The sequence below is a fragment of the Falco rusticolus genome, chromosome 7 (genome assembly GCF_015220075.1).
Source record: "Falco rusticolus isolate bFalRus1 chromosome 7, bFalRus1.pri, whole genome shotgun sequence".
Classification (NCBI taxonomy): Eukaryota; Metazoa; Chordata; class Aves; order Falconiformes; family Falconidae; genus Falco; species Falco rusticolus.
In genome coordinates, this window is record NC_051193.1 from 28,761,571 (window position 1) to 28,785,293 (window position 23,723).

The 23,723-nt window shown below is 46.7% G+C and overlaps 1 protein-coding gene across 9 annotated transcripts in view; it reads left to right on the forward strand.

Annotated features, from left to right (window-relative positions):
• Nucleotides 1–627: 627 nt before the first annotated feature.
• Nucleotides 628–23,723, forward strand: part of CEP170B (centrosomal protein 170B) — a 60,479-nt gene continuing 37,383 nt past the window's right edge. For all 9 annotated transcript variants that reach the window (XM_037394899.1, XM_037394900.1, XM_037394904.1 and 6 more), the window contains exons 1-6: nucleotides 628–718; nucleotides 2,181–2,316; nucleotides 14,713–14,802; nucleotides 17,897–17,975; nucleotides 20,892–20,950; nucleotides 22,322–22,460. In XM_037394899.1, coding sequence (XP_037250796.1) covers nucleotides 2,212–2,316; nucleotides 14,713–14,802; nucleotides 17,897–17,975; nucleotides 20,892–20,950; nucleotides 22,322–22,460 — 472 coding nt within the window. In that variant the 5' untranslated portion in view covers nucleotides 628–718; nucleotides 2,181–2,211. The remainder of the gene's footprint in view (nucleotides 719–2,180; nucleotides 2,317–14,712; nucleotides 14,803–17,896; nucleotides 17,976–20,891; nucleotides 20,951–22,321; nucleotides 22,461–23,723) is intronic.

Here is a 23,723-nt window from a genome sequence, read left to right on the forward strand (position 1 = left end):
TGACAAGTACTGATAAAATGGAGCATCCTTTCACAGCACCTGCCTGGGGCTCTTGCTCCATGGTTGGATCCTCGAGATGGATTTGGTGCTGCCAACCATCAGGTGCCACTCTGCAAGAGGGCCTGAGGGATGGGCGCCAACCTGCCCTCCAAAGCCCAGGGGCGAGTGAGAGCGAAGCGGCTGGTGCTGGGGGTCACTGGGGCGAAGCGGCTGGTGTTGGGGGTCACTGGGGCGGGAGGCCAGCCTGCTGCCAGGGCTCGCTCCAGCGGCTACCGGAGGCGCCAGCTCCTGCCCTGCCACCTTGCCCTCGCCTGCGGGGCCTGCCAGGGTCGGGGGCAGCCGCACCCCGGGCGGAGGTGCCGTGAGGCTGCCTGAGGGACCTGCGCCGGGCGCGGCTGTCACTGCGCCGGGCAGCCGCGGCCCAGAGACCCCGGCAGCCTCTGCCGCACCTGCCCGCCAGGGGCCGGCCCCGGGGGGAGCCGGGCGGGCGGAGGCCGTGGCCGGGCGGAGGCCGGGCGGCCCGATGGGCCCGGGCAGCGCCGCGGCGGGGGAGGTGGCCGGGCCGCGGCCGGGCCCGGGGCTGGAGCCGCCTCCTGACGTCGGGAACCTGCCGCACGGGGGCGGGGCGGGGCGGGCGCCGGGAGCGGCCCGCGGGGCAGGCAGAGCCGGCTGGCGGGGCGCGGCGCCCGGCCTGCCACCGCGCCGAGGGCCGCAGCAGGTAGGGCGGCGGGCGGCTCTCCGCCGCACCGGGCGGGGGGGGCGGGCGGGCGCCGGCGGACAAAGGGCCGGGCCCGCCCCGCGCGGGAGGGACGCGGCACCGCACCTGGCCCGCCGCGGCCCTCGGCTGCTGCCCACCCGCCTTGGCGGCGAGCGCGGCCCGGCCGGCGGCCCTGGGGAGGAGGCCGGCAGCCCCGCAGCCCGGCTCGGGGCGGGGCTGAGGCGGCCGCGGGGCTCGGCCGGCGGCTCCCGGTTCCCCTCCCCGGGCGCTTTGTCGGCGTTTCCCCGGCAGGGCCGGGCGCGGCGTGGCGGGGCCGCTGGTGTGACGCCCCAGCGGGACGGAGTCCCGCACCGCCGGCTCCCACGGCGGGTTTGCGTGTCCGCAGCGACAGAGAGGGCGGCGGGGTGTGCGGGGTGTACGGTCCGCTCCCCTGCCCCCCGCCGGGGGAGGCCGTGCATCCTTCCGGCGGGTGTCACCTGCGCTCCCCGCGGCCGCTGGGGCGGGCAGGCCGGCGGGCAGGCCGGGGAACGCCGCGCAGGGCAGATGAGATGGAGCTCTCCCTCCCTCGGTGCATTCCGGAATGCAGCTTCGATCCGGGGAGGTGGGTGAGGGGAAGGGGAGCGCCTGCTGCGTGCCGCTTGGTTTTCCTTCGGCCGGGAACAGGCGACATGACGGGAGGGGAGGCCGCGGGCCGGGCTGCAGCCCCCCAGCACCCGCAGGGATCCCCCATCAGCGCTGCCCCCGCAGGTTACAGCCGCCTGCTGGGGGGAGGAGAGGGGCCGCACACCGACCCCTCGCTGGGAGCTGTGGCCGGTGTGTCCCGGCCTGGAGCAGCAGCCTGCCTTGGGTCCAGACCAGTTCGTAGGGTGAGGGAGGCAGGAAGGATCTGTGGGCTCCCGACTTCGTATCAGCGTGGAAGTGGGATGAGCAATAGGGAGGCTGTTCTCCTCCCAGCGTGGTGTAACCGCTCCTGGGAGTGTGCTGGGAAAGGTTGGAGGAGCCGGGTTGTGTCACCTCACCGATGTGCTGGTCCTCATCTTTGATGATGGGGGAAGCTCAAGCTGTGATTCGTGCACAGAGCTAGCAACAAGGAAATGTTCTGGAAAAGAGGTTGTCTTGGTTTTTTTCGTTGGTGTCCCCCCCCCCCCCCCCCCCTTTCATAACTTCTTTGATTGGATTCAGCTGCATGCTATGGGTTTTTTTAACAATGCATTTTTCAGGCCCTTGCTCTTTGCTGTGGGAATATTTATTTTCAGGGCTGCAGAGCTCCTACACGTGGCACATGGACAGCAGATCCTGGCACACTTCACAACTGCTTGTTGCCATGAGAAATTTAAGACATGAACACGAAGTGCAAGAGGCAGCGCTGGGTCCCATGGCACAGGGAAATCTGGGAACTGCAGCTATGCACTGGTGTACTTCTACACTTCATTAATAGCTCACGTGGTTTTTTTGTGTTTAGGATGTGTAAAGATTAAGTGCCAAGCGCCAGAATGAGCGTGACTTCGTGGTTCTTGGTGAGCAGCACTGGCATTCGCCATCGGCTCCCTCGGGAGATGATATTTGTTGGCAGAGATGACTGTGAACTGATGCTCCAGGTAACATGGCTTTTTTGTTATTTTTTCTGAAGATGCAGATGTGAATGTAACGCTGGGAATCTGTCAAGATGTTGCGTACTTTCTTCAAATGACATCTTTTAAAAGGAACTTCCTTTTTTATGTTGTCTGTGGTTTCCAAGAAGACATAATATGTTTGTGAAAGTGCAAGTGAGGTTTCTTTCAAGTTGCCATGTCATCAGATAGATAGGAGCTCTAGTGGTAGGAGACTAATCAAATAGATTAACCAAATAGAGTAACTATAATGATGCTACTAGTAGTAAGCAAAGACAGACCATTTTGCCCTGATCTGTGATTATGCTGTGGTTTTTGTAGCTTTGAATACATCCACTGTTGACTAGTACATGCAAACTGAATGGGGGCAGGGTTTTTTTATTAAATTGTCGGTGCTTGTGCCTCTCACTTAAGTTTTTTTTTTTTAAATTATGGTAGGAAATACTGATGTTTAGCAGAGAAACTAGGTGTTTTGGTGGGGTGAGTAAGGTGGTGACCTCTTCCCAAAGTAACTGTGTCACTTGGGCAAATCTGCAGTTAGTTCTTCCCTTACCAGCATGTGTCTCTGCTGGACCTAGTCCAACGTGTGTGAAGTGTTGACTGTGGTCTGATGTTTGACAGCATTATGTAGTGGATGTCACTCCAAACAAAGGGAGCTGGAATCTTGTAGAGCTTTTGACAGCAGCAGTTTAGCTCAGGAATTTGTAGAAGCTCAGAGTTAAATTAGTGTTTCTGCTAGACCCACCCATGGCATGAGTACTTCAATGCAAAAAAAAGTTTGATTGCACCTGCCTGTCCCCCATTTGTCCCTTTACAAAGGTGGCAAATGTTGGTGGCAAAATTAGGAAGCTGCCTGTACAATGGGGACTCCCTCCTCATAACTTCCACTGCTAGCCTGGTCACAGGTATGTCCTAAGTGCTTTGCTGATGATCTACCAAGCAGCATGTGTTTGTAGTCACTGCAGGGATTTTCTATGATACGTTAGCAGGAGGTCTGTTTAGGGTTTAGAAGTTCTTGTACGAGGTGTACTTGGAAGGTAAGATATTGTCATTACAACTAATGAAATGTTAGTGACCACAAAAGGAGAGCCTGCAGTTGGCAGTGAATGGCGTGGCTGTGCTGCAGTGGCAGAGTCTGAAGCATACTCCTGTTTAACAGCAGATCGTTTGGGTTTTTCCGTGAATCACACTAACTTTTATTTCATGTTTCTACGTGTCTGGCTCGTGAGGCCTGTTGTCGCGATGGAGGGAAGACACAGTCACTCAATATGAGTGATCAGCAGACTTCGTTTATTGTCCCTTACAGTCACCTTTTATGCCTTGTCATAATTAGCTCATACATATTACAAAAGTTAAGCTCATTATTGGTTAGTTGCCTAAATACCAAGCCCGCCCCTAGTTTCTTTTCTGTAGTTATCTGTTCCCACCTGTAACATTCTTTTCCCACCGCGATCTTCCTGTTATTGTGTAACAAGGACAGCCAAAGACAGTGTATTTTTGCTTTACTTCAGATAAGCTGAGAGCGATGTGCATTTTTGTCCAGCCAGCTGGACTATGTCTGTGTGACCCTTTTCAGCTAGCCAGTTATCCACAGCCTGTAAAGGTGAGACATTAAAAATGTTCTGATATTTTTTGTAAGTCTGCATTTGACTGCTCAGAAACCTGACGGCTGTGTTCTTTCATGGCTTGGAGGGAGGAAACATACACAGTGGCCTTGGTTTCCAAAACCAGCCTATGTTTTAGGGTGCCCTTCTTAATACCTTTTGAAGGTACTTGAGAATTTTTCTTACTGTCAGGGTTCAGCACTCTCAGTCACATATCTCATGTTGTGCACACTAAAATAAAAGTACCCAAATATCAGTTATGCTTAATATGCATTGCTTGTTTCTTTGGTTATTTATGGGGTTAACTGGACAGTATAGGTTGTAAGCCAGTCCATACCACACGGAGTATTTCATACTTCTTTGTAAGTCTGAGCTGGCTCGTCAATGTTGTGTGTGGACTAGCAACCTTGTGATGCTCTACATTTGCCGTGCCCTTTTTTACACTGAATTGAGATTCCTGGAGGAGCCAGCAGTATCTGTGGGAGTGAAGCGGTTTTATTTGGGGGCTTATAGGTGGTGGTGACATTAAAGGAGGTTTTCATTATTTCAGCAGAGTGAAGGTGCTGGATTGTCCCAGCTGTGTATGTTCATGGGGTGAGTTACGTGTGATCCTTTATAAACATATTAGTTTACTATCTCTAGTAAGAAAGCTTTTTGTAGGATCACATGTAACTCGCATGTAAGGTTTTATTTTGAACAGCACAGCACATTGTTTTCCTAGCTATTTGCTTATAAAGATGTTTTCCAGAGCTACCTTGGGCTCCAAATGAGATGACTGTAGTAAGACTCGGTGCAAAAGAGGAACAGTGAGCAGAGACTTGATACCCAAGCAAAACTGTGTGTGAGCAGATGGAGGATGAGATCTAAAAATAGATTTTTCTCCTACTGTGACAGGCCATGTCACAAAATCATTGTGCAGACTGGCACAGTCATTTGTCTTGGGGAAAGCTTAAGAAGCAGGGCAGTTATCAGAGCAGATGGACAGAGCTCTTGTGACAGTGTTTGCACCTGTAGTATTTCTGTGGTACTGACACTGAAACTGTACATTCGCCACACAATTATTTTGCTTATGTATTTCAAAATATTGGCATTTAATCCCTTAAAGTGCACAACTGGGATCACACTGGCAGTGTCTGGGGCATGGACCAGATGACCTGGTTGGTGGTTTTTTGTCTCTAAAACTGTTACTGCTTAGTGATTTCATCATGATCAGCTTTGTGGTTCCCTGTTGAGACTGTGTGCATTAGACGGCGTGCAAACATATGACACAGAGATAACCCTTGTCCTGGAGGTCTTGCATTCTCATTTTACTGTTTTAGGAGTGTCTTGTTCTTTCATCTTAGAACTGTTGTCTCAGGGTATCAGGTCCCTAAACAGCAAAAAATGATGGCTTTGTCACCAGACGATCCAGCTTTAGTTTTGCCTGTGTTTACTTATTTTGTACAGGTTAACTTAGATTTGCTTTCTGGTTAACGAAGAGGTGAAGGAAACCAGAGTCTTTAAGCTTCAAATTAAGTAGGTTTTATAGTGGGGAAACATAATCTACCTTGAAATCTTCTATACCTACTAAGAGGATTAGAAATACTTTAAATGTTTTTGCAGCACTGTAAAGCTTCTAGTACAAATAAATGCAAGATTTACATTGGGTTTGAATATCAATGCATGGGTGAAAATGCCATGTAGTGTAGCTTATGTAGTGTAGCTTGGAATGCACAGTGTTGTTACGCAGAGTTATGGACTCAGTTCTGCCCTTTTTCTGAGGAATAGTGCTTGATTTCTTCAGCAGTCTCACTGGCTCCCTTCAGGTAACAGTCAACAAACAACAGGAGCGTGGAAATCTAGACCTTCATTAACTTGTGCTAGTGTGTTTTTTCTCTGTGGAGCTTGGTGGTGGTAGGAAGTAATTCTCTGAAAAGGTCTTACTTTTCTCTAAACCAAAAATACGAGGGGTTTTGGACAGCCTTGAACAAAGAAATCCCCCCCCCCCCCCCCCCCCCCCCCCCGCCTCCCCCTTGGGAAATACAGTTGCCATTTTTATCAGCTTTGATCATTTGCTTAATGTGATGGATGTTTACTCGGAGGACAAACATTTTGCAAACTTAAAGTTTTTACTTAACCATTAAAACCTTCTCCAATGCCCCTAAACAAAGCATCTTTTGCATTTTTGCTAAATGTAAATATTTAACAGAAGGGAAAGCAGATCATGATTTCCCAGGTTTTGTTTGGGAGAGAAATGTTTACTGGAAGATCTGGGAAAGCAAAGTGTTTAACCAGTGCTCCCTTGAGTATTTTCCTCTCTTTAGGACAGCGGTTTGGGCATGCTGTTGTCCTGTGCTGAGTGAGTTTGCACATGTGAGTGTGGGTTACAGCAGCAGTAGGTACAGATGGCGTGATTCTTTTGTGGTTTATGCCTTTGTCCTGTGTGCCTTTTAAGACAGCTTGACACTGCGTATCAGGAGACACTGTTTTCAATTGCTTGTAACTCCACTAAACATTGTAACTCTTTAGGGTGAGAGTTTATTTTCTAGGCATCTGTTTTGGGGAGTGTGGTCCGGATGTGATCAGCTCCCTTCTTCAATCTTTGCTGTGAGCAACTGTGAGAAAATGCCATTTTTGTCATGTAAACTATTTGAAAGTATGTTTAACATGTTCTTTGAAGTTCTGGTGCTGTCGAGCTGAGGGGTGATGCTCTTGATGGTTTTCAAGAGTGAATGCCTAGGTCAGGTGTGATTTCCCCTCCCCTCCACCCCCCACCCCCCCCCCCCACCCCCCCCCCCGGTCAATAATCTAAATGTGTTTGACCAAATTCCAAGTCTTTGAAAAAAGTTGGGAGTTTGCATGTGGTCTGCAGGGACTTGTTTGATACTATTGTCTTAAGTCATATTTCATATGGGAGAGAAGTCGGTGAGGGGATCGACTGGAGGACGGAACTGTCGTAGGTCAGGCAAAGAGGAACTAGGTGAAGGGATGCACAGGGCTGGGGTTTAGATGTAAGAGCAATGGCACTAGATTAGATCAAGGTGCATCTAGCTCTGTATCCCTGACTCAGACGGTGGTCAAAGCAGCTGTCAAGGAAAGTGCGAGGGCAAGCCAAGAGTATAATGATACTTCCAGAGTACTAGCTTAACCTCTTGACCTGTGTTTCAGGAAGCTAGAGGCCAGATCTTTGCATCTGTTTGTTGGATTTCTACCCTGTAAAGTTTCGCCAGGAGATAAAGATTTGGCTGAACAGTGAGGCACAGCAAGGAGTTGTGTCATTTGTGAAGAGTGAGAGGAGGAGCAGTAGAACTTGAAGAAGTGGAGGGTGGTGCATATAGGGCAGAAGCTATTCAGTGTGGGGAAAGAGGGCGTTACAGGACGTGAGCATCTCCCTTATGCCTGAGATGGTTAAAGACTTGCTTTTATTCTGATATCAGCAGAAGCTGTGAAAGCTACTAGCCAAGCATCTGTCCCTGGTCCATATGGGACATTGTATGCTGCTTATGGTATCAGTTAGTTCAAGTGGTAGAGGCTTGTGAGCTGAACATACAAGTTCATTCTGCTGGTGAATCAGATAAATGAATAGACATTTTCAATTTTTTTTTTTTTTTTAGCCTGCTTTGGTAAAAAGCTTGGGAATTACAAGCATTCTAGGCACTGAAGGAACATTCTTATGGCTGCTAAGTCAACTGTTTATAACTGCAGAGCAGTTACGACGTACCAGTGTGAAGATTGCCTGTGTAATCCCGCTCTTGCCTGTGTGTATATAGGCATGAAGATGCAATCTGTTATTGTGTCATTACTGGATATTTTTTCCCCGCAGGATCTGTTTAGTGTTTGGTACGCAGGGTGCACGGCACACTGCAAATAATACAGTGCAATGGTGAACTCGTGTGTATGTGACATCTGATCACATTCAGGTTTCATTGACCTGATGTATCCTACCTTCCCTAGGCCGCACTTAAGAATATGATGTCTCCTCTATGTAGTTAGTAAGTGTATACATAAATAAGTGCAGATAGGTGTGGTGTAGTTTGTCTACACCATTATGCTGGGAGGAAGCAGATGGTGTGAACTTGGTAGATTATCTTTTTCCTGGTACTACTTGGTGAACTGGCTGGGGTGCAGAAGTCGTATCTCTCCACCACTCAGGTATGTGCTGCGTTGGGAGCTCCCAGCAGAAGCCATGGGGAATCTTTGCTGCCTTTTGTGCCCTGATCTCCTTCCCCATGGAAGTGCAGGGCTGAAGTTGGAAGCTGTAGTTGGTGACAGGGCAGTACCCTGCTTGTGCTGTTTTGCTGCACTTATCCAGGGGGTGTAAACCAGCACCTAAGTTAGTCCCTGGGCGTTGGGAACTGCTGAGAGTCATTCATTAGGTGTCACAAGGGAAGTAGGTGTCTCACAGGCAGAAGGGAAAGGATCTAGCCTTGGGAATGTTCTGCATTTTGACAGGTAGTGTTTCTAGGTGCTTGGGCAGCAGCTGTGGGAGGAAGGATGCACATCCCGTATTTCCAGGCCTAGAGTTGTTTTTTTGGCTCTCACCTCTCCCATTGTTTTCCGTTAATGTGCAGTTGATGGGAGTATTATGATGACTGATGAAATGTGGGTTGAGGAGGCTGGAGGCATGGCAGGACTGGCGAACCTGGGAGGGGGAGGGTTCATTGCTGGAGGCAGGGTAGGGAGAGAGGTGATGGTGGCACTGCAGGCAGGTGGTTATTAAGAGTGAGAGGGCTGCAAGTGGCTAGCAAGGTGCTGGGAGCCTGGCCTGTGGAGGGAGGGTTTGTCCCTCTTAGGAGTGGGCAGAGAAAAAAGGGCCCCTTCAACATCTGAAATCCTGATCCAGGCACTAACATGCAGCTCGGCTGCACTATAGAAATTCAGGCTTCTGTCCCACCGAAGATGATGCTTTTCCACACCTCCTGTGCAGCCACGTAAAACAAAGGGAAAGCCTGCAGTCAGGATCCGACCCTGGGTCAATTGAACTGGTGCTCTACTTTTGGGAAAGGGGAACCAGCAAGCAAAAACACATTTTACCCCAAAATGACAGCTTAAGATTTTGTGGGAACTATGCCAGCCTCCAAATCCCTTTGCCAAGCTGTGGAGATTACAGTTTCGTTTTCCTGGGGGATTTCTCTTTTGTTCAGTGCCTTATTTTTTGCATGAATACTTGGGCCTTGGTCCTGCCACAGATCTGCTAAGCCCATGATCTTGATGCCAGCAAAGCTGAAAGCAGGAGCCTGTGCAGCTTGGGAGCTGTAAAGTGAGTCCAGCCCTGGGATGAGGTGGCTGCACTTGCTGGAGAGACATTTGTCTGCTTCGGCAGAGTCATTTAGAAATGGGCAGTACACACTCCTGGGAGCGATCAGGCTGCCTCTTGTGGGGGTGTCACGCTTGCAACTAGCCTGCGGCAGGACGGTGCATGCACCAAGATTCCGGAAAAATACTGAAGTGGCCAGTATACATAACTCTGAAATGCATCGTGGTGAAAAAGGGAAACTCAGTGTTCTTATTTGCCATTAAATGTTGTGTGGGTTTTCACTTTTGAGGAGCAAAAATTGTGTTTCAGGCCAGAATGCAAGGAATTTGGGTTTTTTTGTTGTGTGTGGGTGTTTTGTGGTTTTGGTTTGGGGTTTTTTTTGTTGGTTTTATTTAAATTGGGCTTTCTCTGTCTCCCTTCTAAACTGGGACGCTAAGAGAGGTTTGTATTTCCTTACTGGGACACTTGTGCAGAGCACAGTACTGGCAGAAATGTAACCTGTTCACTATGGAAAGTATTTGAGCAAATGTTTATTGTGCGTTGCCACCAGAATGCTGCCAGACGTGCACAACAGACTGCAGTGAGGAATAGGGAAACTGCTCTCATTTGTTTATTTTATCTCCAATACCATGATGCCTTGTGGTACTGGCAAGGCTGAGGTCCAAATCTCAACCCCGAGCAGTAGATTTTTGCCCATGGTAATTCTCCTGGGGAAGAAGCAGCAGCATCTGTATCTATGTAGACAGCTGAGCTGTGTCTGCTTCCCGGCCCTGTGGGGAAACCCAGGCTGTCTGGCTGTATTTCTTTTGCTGCCTTCCTAAGCAGGTCTTGTTTCCTTGTAGGTTTTGCTTGGCATCGCTGCAGCTTGTGCTTTCATCCTGAGTGCCTTGTTATCAAGTATCAGACCCTGCACCAAACACAAAGCTGTAGGGTATCTGCAGCACATGTAGCCAGCGTGATACGTGCCTCGGTGGAGAGTCCTGTGTGCTTCTGAAGCTGCTTTTGCTGCTTCCGTGCTAAGCAGGGGCTTTTGCTGATTTGGTGTGCAGTTTCAAGAATCACAAGCGAGCTGCATGACTGATTGGAGACTGATCCAAGATGTTGGTGCTAGTATGGGACTGGCAGACCCAGAGATGCCATTCCTATCTGTGATTTGGTCTATCTACTTAATATGATCTTGGAAGAAGGAAGAGCTGTAAAATACCTCTGTCTTCAGATACGTGCTGCATGTGCATTTTGTCTGCTAGGTATTTAAAATATGATACATTGTAGGCAGTATGACGGAGAAGTAGGACAGCCTTATATTAGGAAGTGATTTGAATGTCTGGAAATGCAAGCCCTGGATGAGCTTAATGTAGTGACAAATCAGTGTCCATGTTTTCCCTTTGGAGAAGTGTAAATGCTGTTAACTACAAAAGCATGCATTGTTTTTTCTCAAGAGTTGTTTTCTTTTGGCAACAGGTCCAATGTTGGGACATGGTGAGAGTGCTGTGTTCTTCCTTCATTCCCAGCCTCTTGGGAGTCTGGCCTTATTTCTTACCTGCAGATCACTAGTGCTTAGGAGGATATTTCCCTTCCTTGCCTTCTTTTCCCCTTCTCAGTCTCATCTGAGGTGTCCCAGCTCTGGTTTTGTTGTTTGGATCCAAGCAGAATCTCAGTGATCCTTGGCATAACTCAGGAGTGCTGATCACCCCGTCACAAGTGCTTTTCTGGTGAAAATGATTGACTGCTAGGGTGTACTGGTTACTGTCTGCTTTTGATGTCTGGATATAGGCACTTCAGGTTTTTTAACACTTTATTGGAAATTCATGGTTTTTTCAGCTTGTACCCCTGTGTCCCCTCCTGATAGATGGATCAGTCTTGCCTTTTGGTGTGATGGTTGTGATTGTAAGCAAGGCTCAGTACTTGGTGCAAGTGTGCATTTAAGCTAGGGAGCCCTCTTATATTTGTGATTCAGTCGACTTAATTGCCGCTTTTCAATTTATAGATGCCCAAGGTCTTCACAGCAGAGTTGCAGACAGTTGGGAGCTCTGCACCCATGGGCTGCTCTTAATATGTGTCGACTCAGGCTTAAATAATTTTCTGTGACTCGGTGGGTCATGCATTAGAAACCACTGGGCTGAAGTGACTTCTGCAGGACTGTTCCTGGGCTCTTGGCTGCTACCAGTCTGCAAACTGGTTAGTCAATTCTTGGGAAGTGGGATGCTCCTCTCTGAGAACAAAAGCACAGTCAGCTGCTGGGTTGCTGCTGTCACAGCACACAAGAGTGGTTTATGTTATATGTGACCGATGTTGAAATAAACCACACCTCTGTTCTCAAGTAAGAGTGACCTTTGGCAAGTCTACATCAAAATAAATAAGGTGTGATTTTAGTTATTTTAAGTTGAGTTTCCTTGGAGACAGGCCCTTAGGAACTCATGCTGCCAGTTTCTGTGATGTTTGCTGGTTTAATATAAACAAAACTAAGAAAATTCCTCTCTTCTGTAAAATTTTATGCTTTTGTGGAGAAGTACAATCTGTACGATCTGTGTAACAGTTTACTGTATTCCTGGGGTGCTCTTTAAATTGATTCTGAGAAGTTGTATCAAGACCGTGGGTGAGATTTTGCATATTGTTTTGACTCCTTTTGCTAAGAGCTGTCTCGAACACAGCTGAATCTTCGTTGGAAGATGGGAAGTTTTGGCATAAATTAGTTGCTTTGGTGACCTCTTCCTGCTTTTACGTATCACGCTGCTGGAATGTGTCTCTGCTCCCCTGTGATGACCCTTGAGTGGTTTGGAACCCCTGAGTGGCTGTAGTCAGCTGTTGTAGAATACAGCAGCCCAAAGGCTGTGCTGACTTACATCAGGGTCAGATGCAGGGCAAATTGAATTTCTGGGAGACAGCTGGTTCCCAGAAATAAACCCTTTTTAAAATGACCTGTGATACATTTAAAATCAGATACCAGAGAAAATGTACCCTAATTTTTTGTCTGGATGAACCTTTTGGGGTGGAAGCCTTTCTGCCTTTGGAACGGGGCTAGAGGGATTGTTCTGCCTTTAAAACTTGTTAATCTTTAAATGAGTGTCTATGACATGCTTTAAAAAGCTGAAGCAAACACTGCTGCAGCAGTTAATCAATATTCCCTCACATCCCATTGGGAACAGTGATGCCCACACATTTGGGTAGGAGAGGTATGAATGAAGATCTTGCATCTGTGCCATGCAGGCAGGACCCCTGTGTGCGGTTGCCTTTGAGTCCAGCAGGCTGGAATGTAGTTATCTGAGTGCCCATGGATGGGGAAAGGGGATTTCTACCCATGCTGTGAGCAGGGACTTTCTCCCACCTCTGCTTTGTTGGCAAGGTGCAGCGAGCCCTCCAGGAACCCCAGCCCAGGTCAGTGCCCAGTTGTGGGAATGGACCTGAGCGGGGAGGGTGGTGGAAAGACACCCTTTTGCATCTTCCCAAAGGGTGTGAGTGACCATGTGGTAGGTCAGGTACAACCCCAGCTTGTGTGGCATCAGCTGCTGCAATACCATGAGGCAGCGGCTGGAGACATTCCCATGCTCAGGGCCCTGTGCTGAGGTGTAGGTCCTGGGCAGCATCCCTCAACTGTCCTTACCTGGACCATCCTCACCTTGCAGTGCGCATACCTGCCACAGCCACGCGGGCAGTTGCACATTGGACTGAGGGGCTGTATCTAACGTGCATAGTAAGAGGCAGACGCGGCAGCTTTGCACTGCAAATGCTTAAGACCTGCCCCTAGCTTGAGGTTGGCGTCAGACACTACGCGTGGGCATTTGTATGAGGATGAGAGGTTTGTGTGTGCCCCTTCGGGGAGGGAATTGCTGTGCGACACTGCCCACGTTCCGGGCTCAGCACAGCAGGAGATACAAGTGGGGTGTCCCCAGCTGCATTGTCTCTACCTGTTGTTAGGTTTTTTTTGGGAGCATTTGCTGTCCAAGCAGCACCGGTTGGGCAGCAAAACAAAGCGCTGCTTCTTTTTCCATCTGGGACTCATGTGAGCTGACAACTTGTAAATTCAGCAGCGTATGGATAACTATATTAGTGAGACAGCTAGAGGCTTGGAGTCACCTGCCCCTCTCCTGACTGCCTCTGCCTGCAGTGGCATGTCGTGAATGGCGTGAGGGACATCGCAAGGTGGAAGGGCAGTCTTCTGGCCAAGTATGTGCTTGCTCCGTATTGGTACTTCAGGGTTATCCTGGAGGACGGGTCTCCTCGGCTGACATATGCTCTGCAGGGGGAGGAGGTACCATTTATCAGCTGTTAGGATATTACCAATGTGCTTGACATTGGCAGGGGTAGGAGAAATTCCTGCAAATGGTAGCAGTTTTTTCTGGAAAAGCTTCTGTATTTTCACCAAGGAATTCCCCTGAAACAATCTTTGCCTCTGCACGCTTGCAAGGAAGTAGACAGTGGCTTGCTGAGAGTGGTGCTGTGGAAACCAGCGTGTTTATAGTTTGGAAAAGGGAAGGGATTTTCACCGAGAACTTGTTGGTTGATGCCCAGGAAAAGGAGGATTAGCTGATTTAGAGCCTGGCTTGCCCCCTTACTCGGGTAGCACATCCTACCCTCCCCTGGCCTGAGATACCAGGGAGGTCACAGTGTCATGTGCCTGTGCTGATGCACACTGTTCCAGTGGCTGGTTGAGGTCAACTATAGCAAGAATTAAAGTTATGAGAGGCAGTAGGTTTAAATACAGACAGTCTGGTGTCTTTATAGCTGTAACATGCCATATTTGAAAATTATTCAGATTTTTTTCTAACACTACTACCTCAGAAGTCTGGCACTATTCCTGCTAAAGTGTTGTCTTCTGTTTTGAAGATGAAGTGTATTTGGTACTTGTGCATTGTGGCAAAGCCAGTGGAACCAAATCACTGTCCAGTTCAGTGTTCTCCAACCTAGCTTTAAATTTGATTTTCCTGGAGTTGCTTTCTTTCTCATCCCAAGTTTACTAACCTCCCTCCAACTTGGAAAACATCCTAGAATTTAAATCAACTCCAGGACCTAATGCTGGGAACAGTCTATATTGTTGTGAATACATTTGGTTTGTAACTTAAAAAAAAGTTTTCTTCCTATTTTTCAAAGTGAAAAAAAATCATCCCAAATAGGAATGTCCCCAGTGATGAGGCCACTGGCTTCTGCTGGTGAAAAGTGGAGCTCTTCTAGTTAGCACTGGCTGAGATCCTGCCCCCAGGCTTTCAGTTTGACTGGTTTTGTTTTCGGTGTGTATTGATATAACTTATTGAAACTATGGTGTACACTTGACAGCCTGCAGTGATTTTGCCCTCCCCCCCCCCCCCCCCCCCCCCCCCCCCCCCCCGCCCTCAGAGTATTGTCTTTAGTGAGCTGTTTAAACAACCATGGAAGCATTTGCTGTTTAGCCTTTGGTTATTTATAGCAGTAAATAATATTTAATCCTTCTTGCTTTCCCCCTCTCTCTCCTTACCCTATATCAAGTTAGTTTAATGTCTAAATGTTGCTTTGATTAACAGTGTCTCTTATGCCTGACTGGTCTCACGTTCACTGTGCTTTCATTGCCAGTCCCGCAGTGTCGATAAGCAGCATGCTGTAATCAACTATGACAAGGAGAAAGATGAGCACTGGGTGAAGGATCTTGGGAGCTTAAATGGCGTAAGTAGCAAACCTCCGCAAACATCCTGGCTGATGCAGGTGATCACGCGGCGTGCTGAGTCTGCAAGCACTTGTGCACTTACTTAATTCTACTGTTAGACCTTTTTGGGTCACTGCAACTGTTGGCATCAGTTAAGCTAAACATATGTAATTATTTGCAAGACCTGAGATGGAGGTCATGTAGCATCTCATCTTTGAAGAGGAAAGCTTTGGTAAATATTGTATTTCTTTTTCCTTTTCTTCTGATGTCCTTGCAGAATTCTTCAGGGCTCACAAAATCATAGAGCCTCTTGCAAAAGAGAAGGAAATAAGTTGAGTCTCATTTTGGGGGATGTTAATGTTAAACTGGTGAAGATTCTGGAGCAGCTGTTCAGCATGAGCAGGGTGACCTTTTGGCAATTCAGTTGTCAGTGCATGCAGTGATTTGTGGGATGATGAGACATTTACTTTCTTTGGGGAGAAACTATTTAAAATCACCTTTTTTTAATAGTAAAAATTGCTTTTTTGCCTGCCTTGGGCCTGGTTTGTGTGAAGACTGAGGTATAATGTGAACCCAGAACAGGGAGCTGAGCCTGTTACAATCTTAACCCTTGCCATGGTTCTAATTCATGCAGTGGTAGTAGGCAGCTCGGTGAGGGCTCTGTCTGCCCACCTCAATTCAGTGATTTTTAAATACACCATTGTAGTTAAAACTATCCTAATGCCATAGCATGCCTCTTTTTTGGCTGTTTCTTCATACCAGTGGAGCTATTCCTCTGCTGGAGCAGGTCTAAGCTAGATTCGCATAATTGTCTTCGCAGTAGGGGTTTTACTGCAGTCATTGTTTTGGGCTTGGAAACAGAAGCCTTCCACCTTCACAACCGCAAAAGCACAAGATGAACCCAGAAACTTGTACAAAAGCAGCAGCTAAAGCAGACCTCAATTGTTCTGCCTTTTCTGGTGTCTGAAAAGAGCAAGAATAAGTGTTAATCCTTCTCAGCCTAACAGCTGAAGACACAGAGCCCTGCTGAAATGGGAGTATTTCTGGTAAGTGGCCTGGGCTCTAGATGGATCCCTGGTTCAAAACCTGCGGTATTTGACTCGTGGTGGTAAAATAACAGCTGAAAATTCTGGTTGCAAGAGAGGGAAGGCTTGTACTACTAATTCTTTTCTACTTTGACATGCTAAAGAATATGATTTTACAACGTTTTAATAATAGGCATGCTCAGAGAGTCAGTGGAGTAAAAGGAGTTGTAGCAGTGCCTGTCTTCTGCAGCTGGTCAAACACACTTCTGTTGGAGGCTGTTGTGGCCAAACTGAATTTATTTTGCATGAAAGGAACATGGGTCCTTACCTGAAAATTTTCATGAAAACTTGTTTTCCCCCCATAACTAAGGAAGTAACTTCGGAGGGCCTTGATTTTTAATTCCATTTTCAGGATTTGCTTTTTTAGTTTGTATTTACTTCATGGCTTGTCAACAGTGCATTATATGGCTTTGCTGGATAATCTGGTTCATATTAATTGTCAAAATGTTTTGTATTGTTTTTATTATAATGTTCAGCTGATTCTGCAGTCTATTAAGGGTCTTTGGTTTTGAAGGTAGTGTTTCTGTCCGCAATAAGCGGTTTCCTTGGGTTATTTCATTTGAAGTAACCATAGATGCGTAAGTAACATCATCAAAAAGGGTTTTCTTGCAGGCTTTTGTTTTGCAGAAGAGTCAGCAAATAATTATTCCTGTTTCGGATCTCACTGTTGTCGAATTTTTAAATATTAAAAAATTTCATGCTAATAGGAATTTCATGCCTTTTAACCAGCTTCACTGCTTTTATTCTGAAATTATAGGCCTGTTCCCCAGCTCTTCTGTAAATTGCCAGGAAACTGGGGGCTGTTGTCTGCTGAGGTTCTAGCTTCCTGCTCCAGCATTTATTTTTTCCCCTGTGGTTAATAATTGTTTTTATCATGCTTGTTTGCCTTGTCTGAGGTGAGAAGCCAGAAAAAGACTGTGCTTCATTGGTGGAAGCATGTAAATTCATTTCCTAGCATAATTTTGAATCATCAGAGCATAGGCGCATTTGTATTGAGGCTACAAAGACTCAGCAGCGGGTTCCTGGTCTGTGAGGCTGGGTGAATCCCACCTTGGGAGGCAGGGTGACTCCTGGTGTCCGTGACTGCCCCAGAAGCAGCTGAGTGCCTAATCCCCATCAGCATGCTGGTGCTTCTTCAACTGGCTTCCTGATTTATTTTTATTTGGCCCAGGTTTTTACAAACGTACATGGTTTATTTGTGAAGGATGTCCGTGAGTGCTTGATTCATTCCTCCATTGTTCTGCAAGAATTGTTCCTTAGGAGGTCCCCTCGGACAGTCGGCATGTGAGACATCCAAGATACTTGTTCACAGCTATGAAGTAGATTTTTTTTTTTTTTTTTTTTTTTGCACCTTTGTAAGGGTAACTTAGTTTCTTTGGGCCCCAGTTAACTGCCTGGAGCACAGGAAAAATGAGTATGTGAATCCTTTGTGCAAGAGGCTTGTTGTACTGATAATATGGTGCCTTGGACAATGTATCATCAGACATCACAGGGATGCTACTGCAAATGCTTGTTTTCCTATGCATTTTCATTTCCCCCTTCCTCTGTGATAGGCTTTGCTTGTTAAGTTAGCAGGCCTTGGGGCTGACACTAGTCTTGTTTGACATCCAGCGGAAAGCTGATTCCCAGCTCACTAATTAGAGTATGAGTTGCACCGTTTGCTGCTCTTGCTGGTTGTGAAGGGTGGAAGAGAGCCGAGAGCACCTGAAGTTCCTAACTTCAGGCACCTCATTTATGTATTCCAAGTTGGGGACTAAAATTTCATTTGCAGTTGATGGAAAGGTAAATCTTCCTAGAGGTCCTTTCAGCATCGTGCTTTGAAGCATAATTGGGGTGCTCTTAACTTGCCCATGGGAGCTACTTGCCAGTGTTGATTTTTTCTAGGCAACTTAGCTCCTCGCCTGGCTGACTTTGTGCTAGTGCACCCTCAGTTCCTTGGGCCTGGTTGCCCTTCAGGAGCCCAGTCCATCTGAGATGCATCACCTTGATACTGTCAGTCAAAAAACATTCCTGTGTTTCTTTCCTGCAGACGTTTGTCAATGATGTGAGGATTCCTGACCAGAAGTACATCACCCTAAAACTGAATGATGTCATTCGCTTCGGCTACGATATCCTTCTCGTTTGAAGAGGGAGTGAGATGTGGTCTTTGATTGGGTTTTGTGTTGGTTGCTGCATGGAGAATTAACAGCGCTAGTTGTGACTAATGAGTAAGGGTGTTTGTTTTGCCTCCTGGAGCCTTTGGATGGCTCTTTACCAGGTGGAGAAACAAAAGCTTAAGAGCATATTAGGCATGATGCCTGCTACCTTCATTGGACTTTGAATCGGGCCCTGCACTGGCAGTACTAACTGTGGAGGTAGTGACTGTGAAGGTGCCTCTTCAGTCTCTTTCTAGGGAAGGGTTGAGGTTTTTTCTTTTTATTTGTATGGTAACTAGCTGGTACGAGTTGGGGAGCAAACATATTTCATATGCTTTTGTATGAACTAACATATTCCTATTTTTTTTTTCATCCAGCTTGGGTGTTTTTGTTAGTCATTTCACCCAAATGCTTGTTTTTCAGACAATTTGCAGGTCTTCAGCCTTAGACATTTAGCTCTGGGGCTTGTGGTCAGACCTTTGACTCTGTATGGAATGAAATTTGCCCGTGCAAATTGCTTCTGTCAGAAAATGTGAGAGTCAATCTGTAAATTTCACCTCTATTGAGGGAGGCTAGACTGCAGTTACTGCTTTGTTTACAGAGTCACAAATCCTGCTAGTGTCTGCTAAAACACCTTTGCCTCCATCCCTTTCCTTTATATCCTGATGTGGCTGTATGACTGGCTACAAGCATAGATGTTGGAATGACTTTCAGAGCCTGCAGAGCAACAGTGGTAAGTAGGGGTTCCTATCGCTGCCTTTTCACGTGATCTAATCCTTTTTTTTTTCCACTTTTTTTCAGTTGCTTCTATCTGCCAAACTTTACCCACTCAGGCTTAATTTAGAAGTAGCAAGTATCTTCTCCAGGTTTCTTCTTTCTTTTGTGGGGAAGTTTCAGTTAAAACAGTCCAGACATCTCTGAGACTAGAGGCAAAGACTATGTTCTAGCAGTGTTGGGGAGGAAGTGATTGGCTGGAAAACTCTTGTGCATCCTTGACCCCAAAGTCATGTTCTTGTGCCTTTTGTTGTTCCCATGATAATGAGTTTTGCTTGCCGTGCTGTAGCTTTTGAAATACTCAAAACCTTGCTGGAGCCCAGAGGGCTGAAGCAGTGAGGAGAGGTTGAGCATTCCTGGTCTTTTAGGGGTCTGGCTGCCTCCGCTCTAAGTAGCGACAGTGCAGGAACATTCACTGTTGCAACAGGGATGCTTAAACTGATGTGTGTGCAATCCTGGATCTGCTGGAAAAGGTGGCTTTCTAGGCCTTGTGTTACATCATACTTCTGGTCTTGGTCTTGTGCTGTCTTTTTCCATTTTAAAAATAACAAATCCTTGCTTCACAGTGGTATTTCTTTTTTTCTTAAAGGGAGGTAGTTGCTGAATCTTAAAAAAAAAAAAAAAAAGGGCAAAAAAAAAAAGCAGATTATCTGCCTTCAGATCGGTATTTGAATGGGGTGGGGTGCAGCTTAGTGTTCAGGCATACACGGTGGGGAGAGATACTGAGTGCTGCCCAATAAAAGAGCACAGTGTTCTGGGATCAGGTCATTAAAGGTGACATCTCAGTGTGCATGTGATGAAGCCTGTTACAGTCCCATCTGCAGCCCCAGTTCTAGCTTTTCTTGACTTTGCGGTTTTGCAAATGTATTTTTGATGTAGCTGGTCATGTGTCTTCTGGTCTCTAGATGCGTGGGGAAGCTTGTAGATTTGCTGTGAACCCCAGTCTAGCGAAGGCATAAACCAGTGCCTAGAGCATGGGTAGGTTTTAATGGCTGCAATACAGGTTTAAACTTTTTGTATAGAAAGCAATTCTAAGCACTAAGCAGCCGAGTTGGAAGTGCTTAGTCCTGCAGCCCTTACATGGATATTTATGTGCAATGAATGATTGCATTTATGAATTAATGGAATTTATTGCCCTCAGCAGGAAAACTTCAAAGAATGTAGGTTTTAGTCATCTTTTTACTTCTGCATAGTTGCCATGGCAGTTAAAATCTCTTCCACCCCTTTGCTGCTTCAGTGCCAGTCCTTTTAGCAGCGCTTTGTGTACCACGTTAAGCTCAGTGTGGATGACAGCATCTCCTGAGGTCTCAGTCTGCTCTGCGCTGTTGCATGAGAGCGTTTGTCTCTTTTCCATTTACAGTTTCACTTACAGACTGTGCGGAGTTTCCCTGCTATGCCAGTATCACTTGGTTTATTTTTAGTCTAACATTTTCCATCTTTCCTTTTTCCTCCCCTTTGCTCTGATTGGTTTGTTGATGATGACATTGCCAGATGCTTTTTTTTTCCCCCCCCCGCAGTGTTGCTGAGGATTATTGCTGAGGCTCAACCATGTTGAACTCCTCCCTTCCTAATAGGTCACAGCAGCTCATGACCTGATTTACTTTTCATCTCAGAAGCTGCACTGGCTGAAAGGCCTTGGCAGGGCAAGAGAGCACCATAGTCCCAGGCATCACCATCCCCAGCAGGGAGCTGAACTCTGCTGTTCACTTGTCCAGAGCATGCAAGAATGCCCTATCTTGGCCAGGATACCATGGGAAGAGAGTGGTTTGCCTGGAGCTGCCAACCAGGTGGAGAGGAACGGGGTGTGCATTGAGTCAGGGGTCTGGTTGCTCCCCTGGGTCCTGCACGGAGCTGCTGGTGCTCCTCCAGGCTTCTTCTGCCCTGCTCCCCTTGTCTGCCACCCTTCAGTTGGCGTGGGTCTGGGCAGCAGAAGCGATTGCATGCTGTCTTGCAAAACATGCATGACAAAGGCCATGGTGGGATACAGCGCAGGCAACTTTTAGTATGTATTTTAAGGTTCTCTGGTTTTGTGATCTTGGTTTTTTTCCATGATTAAATGCTAGATTTTTCTGTCCATCTCCAATTCCTTTGCCATTTCCTTAATGAGTTCTGTACATTCAAACATGTATGTCCTGGAACAAATTCAACACAAAGTCCCAGAAGAAGCATTAAAGGTAAGGGTGTCTGGATGCAGGTGCATTTTTTAAAAAAATTTTTTTAAGTGCTCTAGTAATGGTCAAGCAAACAGAAATATTAAAATACTCTTGACAGCAATGAAATGTTCTATAGTGTGAGTCTGTCTTTGGATTGGGACTTAATAAAACCTTACTTTGAGGGATACATTTCCCAGTTATCTCTGCTCTGATCTCTGTCATCCCTGTGCTAATATGTAATGAAGTTATTTATGATTTTATGACTACCAACAAAAAAATTTACTAAAGCTGTAACATATTAAAGAACAGCCAGCACATTAACTTGTGGGTGAAGCACAGCAGAACTTGTTCCCTCTGAGAAGTGGAGTCCAGATGCTTTTTTCTGAGCATGGTGACTTAGGCCAGCTCCATCACACTTCCTCCAGCAGGCTTAAGTTTTCTTAATTTATTCCTGTATATCATCTCATTTTTGCCTTCAAGCTTCCGGTGTTTTTACTTACTGAATTGTCCTCTGAGTGAGGCCTTCTTTAAACAAAGGGTTCAGTAACAAGTATGAGCATCTGCTTAGCTAAGGCAGAAAAGCAACTCCCTCTAGGAAGAAAGCTGTCACGTTCAGCTGAGGGACTTGGGCTATCAGTGCCAAGCATCACCTGCCTCCTGGCTAGCAGATACTGTCGGTTTAGCCCTGGTTCCACGTTTAAGACTTGGAGGGAATTGGAAATGTAACAGCTAGAATTGGGCACATGATTCATTGAATTTACTTAGGGGTAATCTGGATGGGTATGCCCTTTTATTATTTTACTTGTAATAAACCCACTTTTAAATAGCTCATTTACTATGTTAATGTGTGAAGCCTGTTTTAAGGCAGAATCACTTTCCTAGCTGGAGAGAGCGTTTGGAGAGAAATAATTAAGATATATTTTAATTGTCTCTGCTGAAAAACTGAGATAATGCAAATGAGCGCCCTGAAAGAATTTATAATGTTGCTTTAAGAACAAAGGGGATTTTAGGATTTGAATCCTGAATGGAAAACGGCCTACGTTCTGTTTCTTCTTGGTTTGTTCTTTAAAGGGTTTCCTAATTAGCTGTTTTGCAGAACTAACTCACAGTGACCTTCTAGTGAACTAGAATTGTCACTTAGTCTTCCAAATGGGGTACTTGCAAACCTCTCAGCTGGCCTTTCTGCTGTTCTGTAGCCTCTACTCAGGTCTCTCTCTTTTTTTTTTTTTTTTTTTTTTTTTTTTTTTTTTTTTTTTTTTTTTTTTGCTAGAAGTTAGCTGCACTATTTGTCTGTGTGTGATCATCTGTTTGTGGGGGAAAGGTGGTTTATCTTTTACATGGGCTAGTATACAGATCACAGGGGCACGCTGCAACTGTTGCTTGTTTCTGCAGCATGAGAAGTACACCAGCCAACTTCAGATGAATTACAAAGGCACAGCAATGAAGAGGGCGGAGCAGCCCATGGAGCACGGTGTCTATACTGAGTCCCCACAAGCAAAGCTGGAGAAAGGAGAGAGGAAAGCAATTACAGGTACTTGCTCTGGAACCAGTTAATCAAGATTCAGAACAAACTGCGGCTCAGCCCTGCACGGGGTCATGGTTCTGACGGTACAGTGTTGTGGGTTGCATCTAGGAGCAGTTCCAGAAGGGTCCTCTTTCTAATCCTCTGAGTATTCCAGAGTCTCAGTTTTTGGAGATTCAGCCTCCAAAAAAAAGGATCAGCTGGTGTGATGGCTCAAGCATGCCGTGTTGCAGTGTGTGTGCTGGAGAACCTGTGGGCTGAGCAGGTTTGGTGAGTTCTTTGGCACCTGTCTGGTCTATTTTTAATTTCCTAATCATGAGCTGGTGTTTGAACAGAGACGGTGACTCAGAGTAGAAAGCGTGTGGCTGCTGTGGTATGGTGCTGACAGGCAGGGGAAGAAGCAACAAGCCTTTTTTAAAAAAAAGCTCTGTATGGTCTTGAATGACTGTATTTCCTAACGTGCCAAGATGTGGAATTGAAACTGACTGCCAAAGTGGGAGACATTTGCTCCAGGTTCACTGTTCCCCAGCTGCAAACCTTTTCCATTTGAAAAACTCCTGCTGTTCTCCATTTCTTTACCCACTGCTGCCTTCCTTTAATGACCCTTTGTCAAACTTGCTTCCCCCCCCCCCCCGTTCCCTGCGTGGTGGACCAAGACCTCCCAATCTTGTCTCACCTAGCTTCCTATCTCCTGTACGTACACTGCCCTGGCAGGTTCTCCCCAGTTCTGCTCAGTTATCAGCCGGTGGCCTTCTAGAGCTTGATGATGCATGGGAGGAACAAATGCAGTTTTAAAGCATCCCAGTGATGGATGTCTGCCAGAGGTGGTCTTGTGGCACCGGAATGGCAGAGCGATTGGAAAGCTTTAGGGTTAGCAGAGAGACTGCACACGGGGTCTCTTGGAGGAAAAAGCAGGAAGGTGAGTGGAAGGAAGGAGATTAGCAAGTAAAAGAGTGAGGCAGCATCTTGTGTCAGGTGACCTAGAGATAGATGCAGCAGCAAAAAAGCTTTTGTACCCTTTCTGAAGGGTACAACTTCGGGTAAAAGCTGTTAAGGCTTTGTGTGGAGTGAGTTGGCTGACCTTAATCTCCCATGTATTGTCTCTATTAAAATCCCTCTAAGCTGACATAGTGTACTAAAACAGTGCAATTTTTCTCCCTGGTTTTGTTGTTGCCTCCAGCTCTATGTGAAAGTACATGCACATGCACTCCTGTGCCCAGCTACCGTTTTCCGCACCTTTTTTTGTGTTGCTTTAGCTGTGTCTGTGTGTCA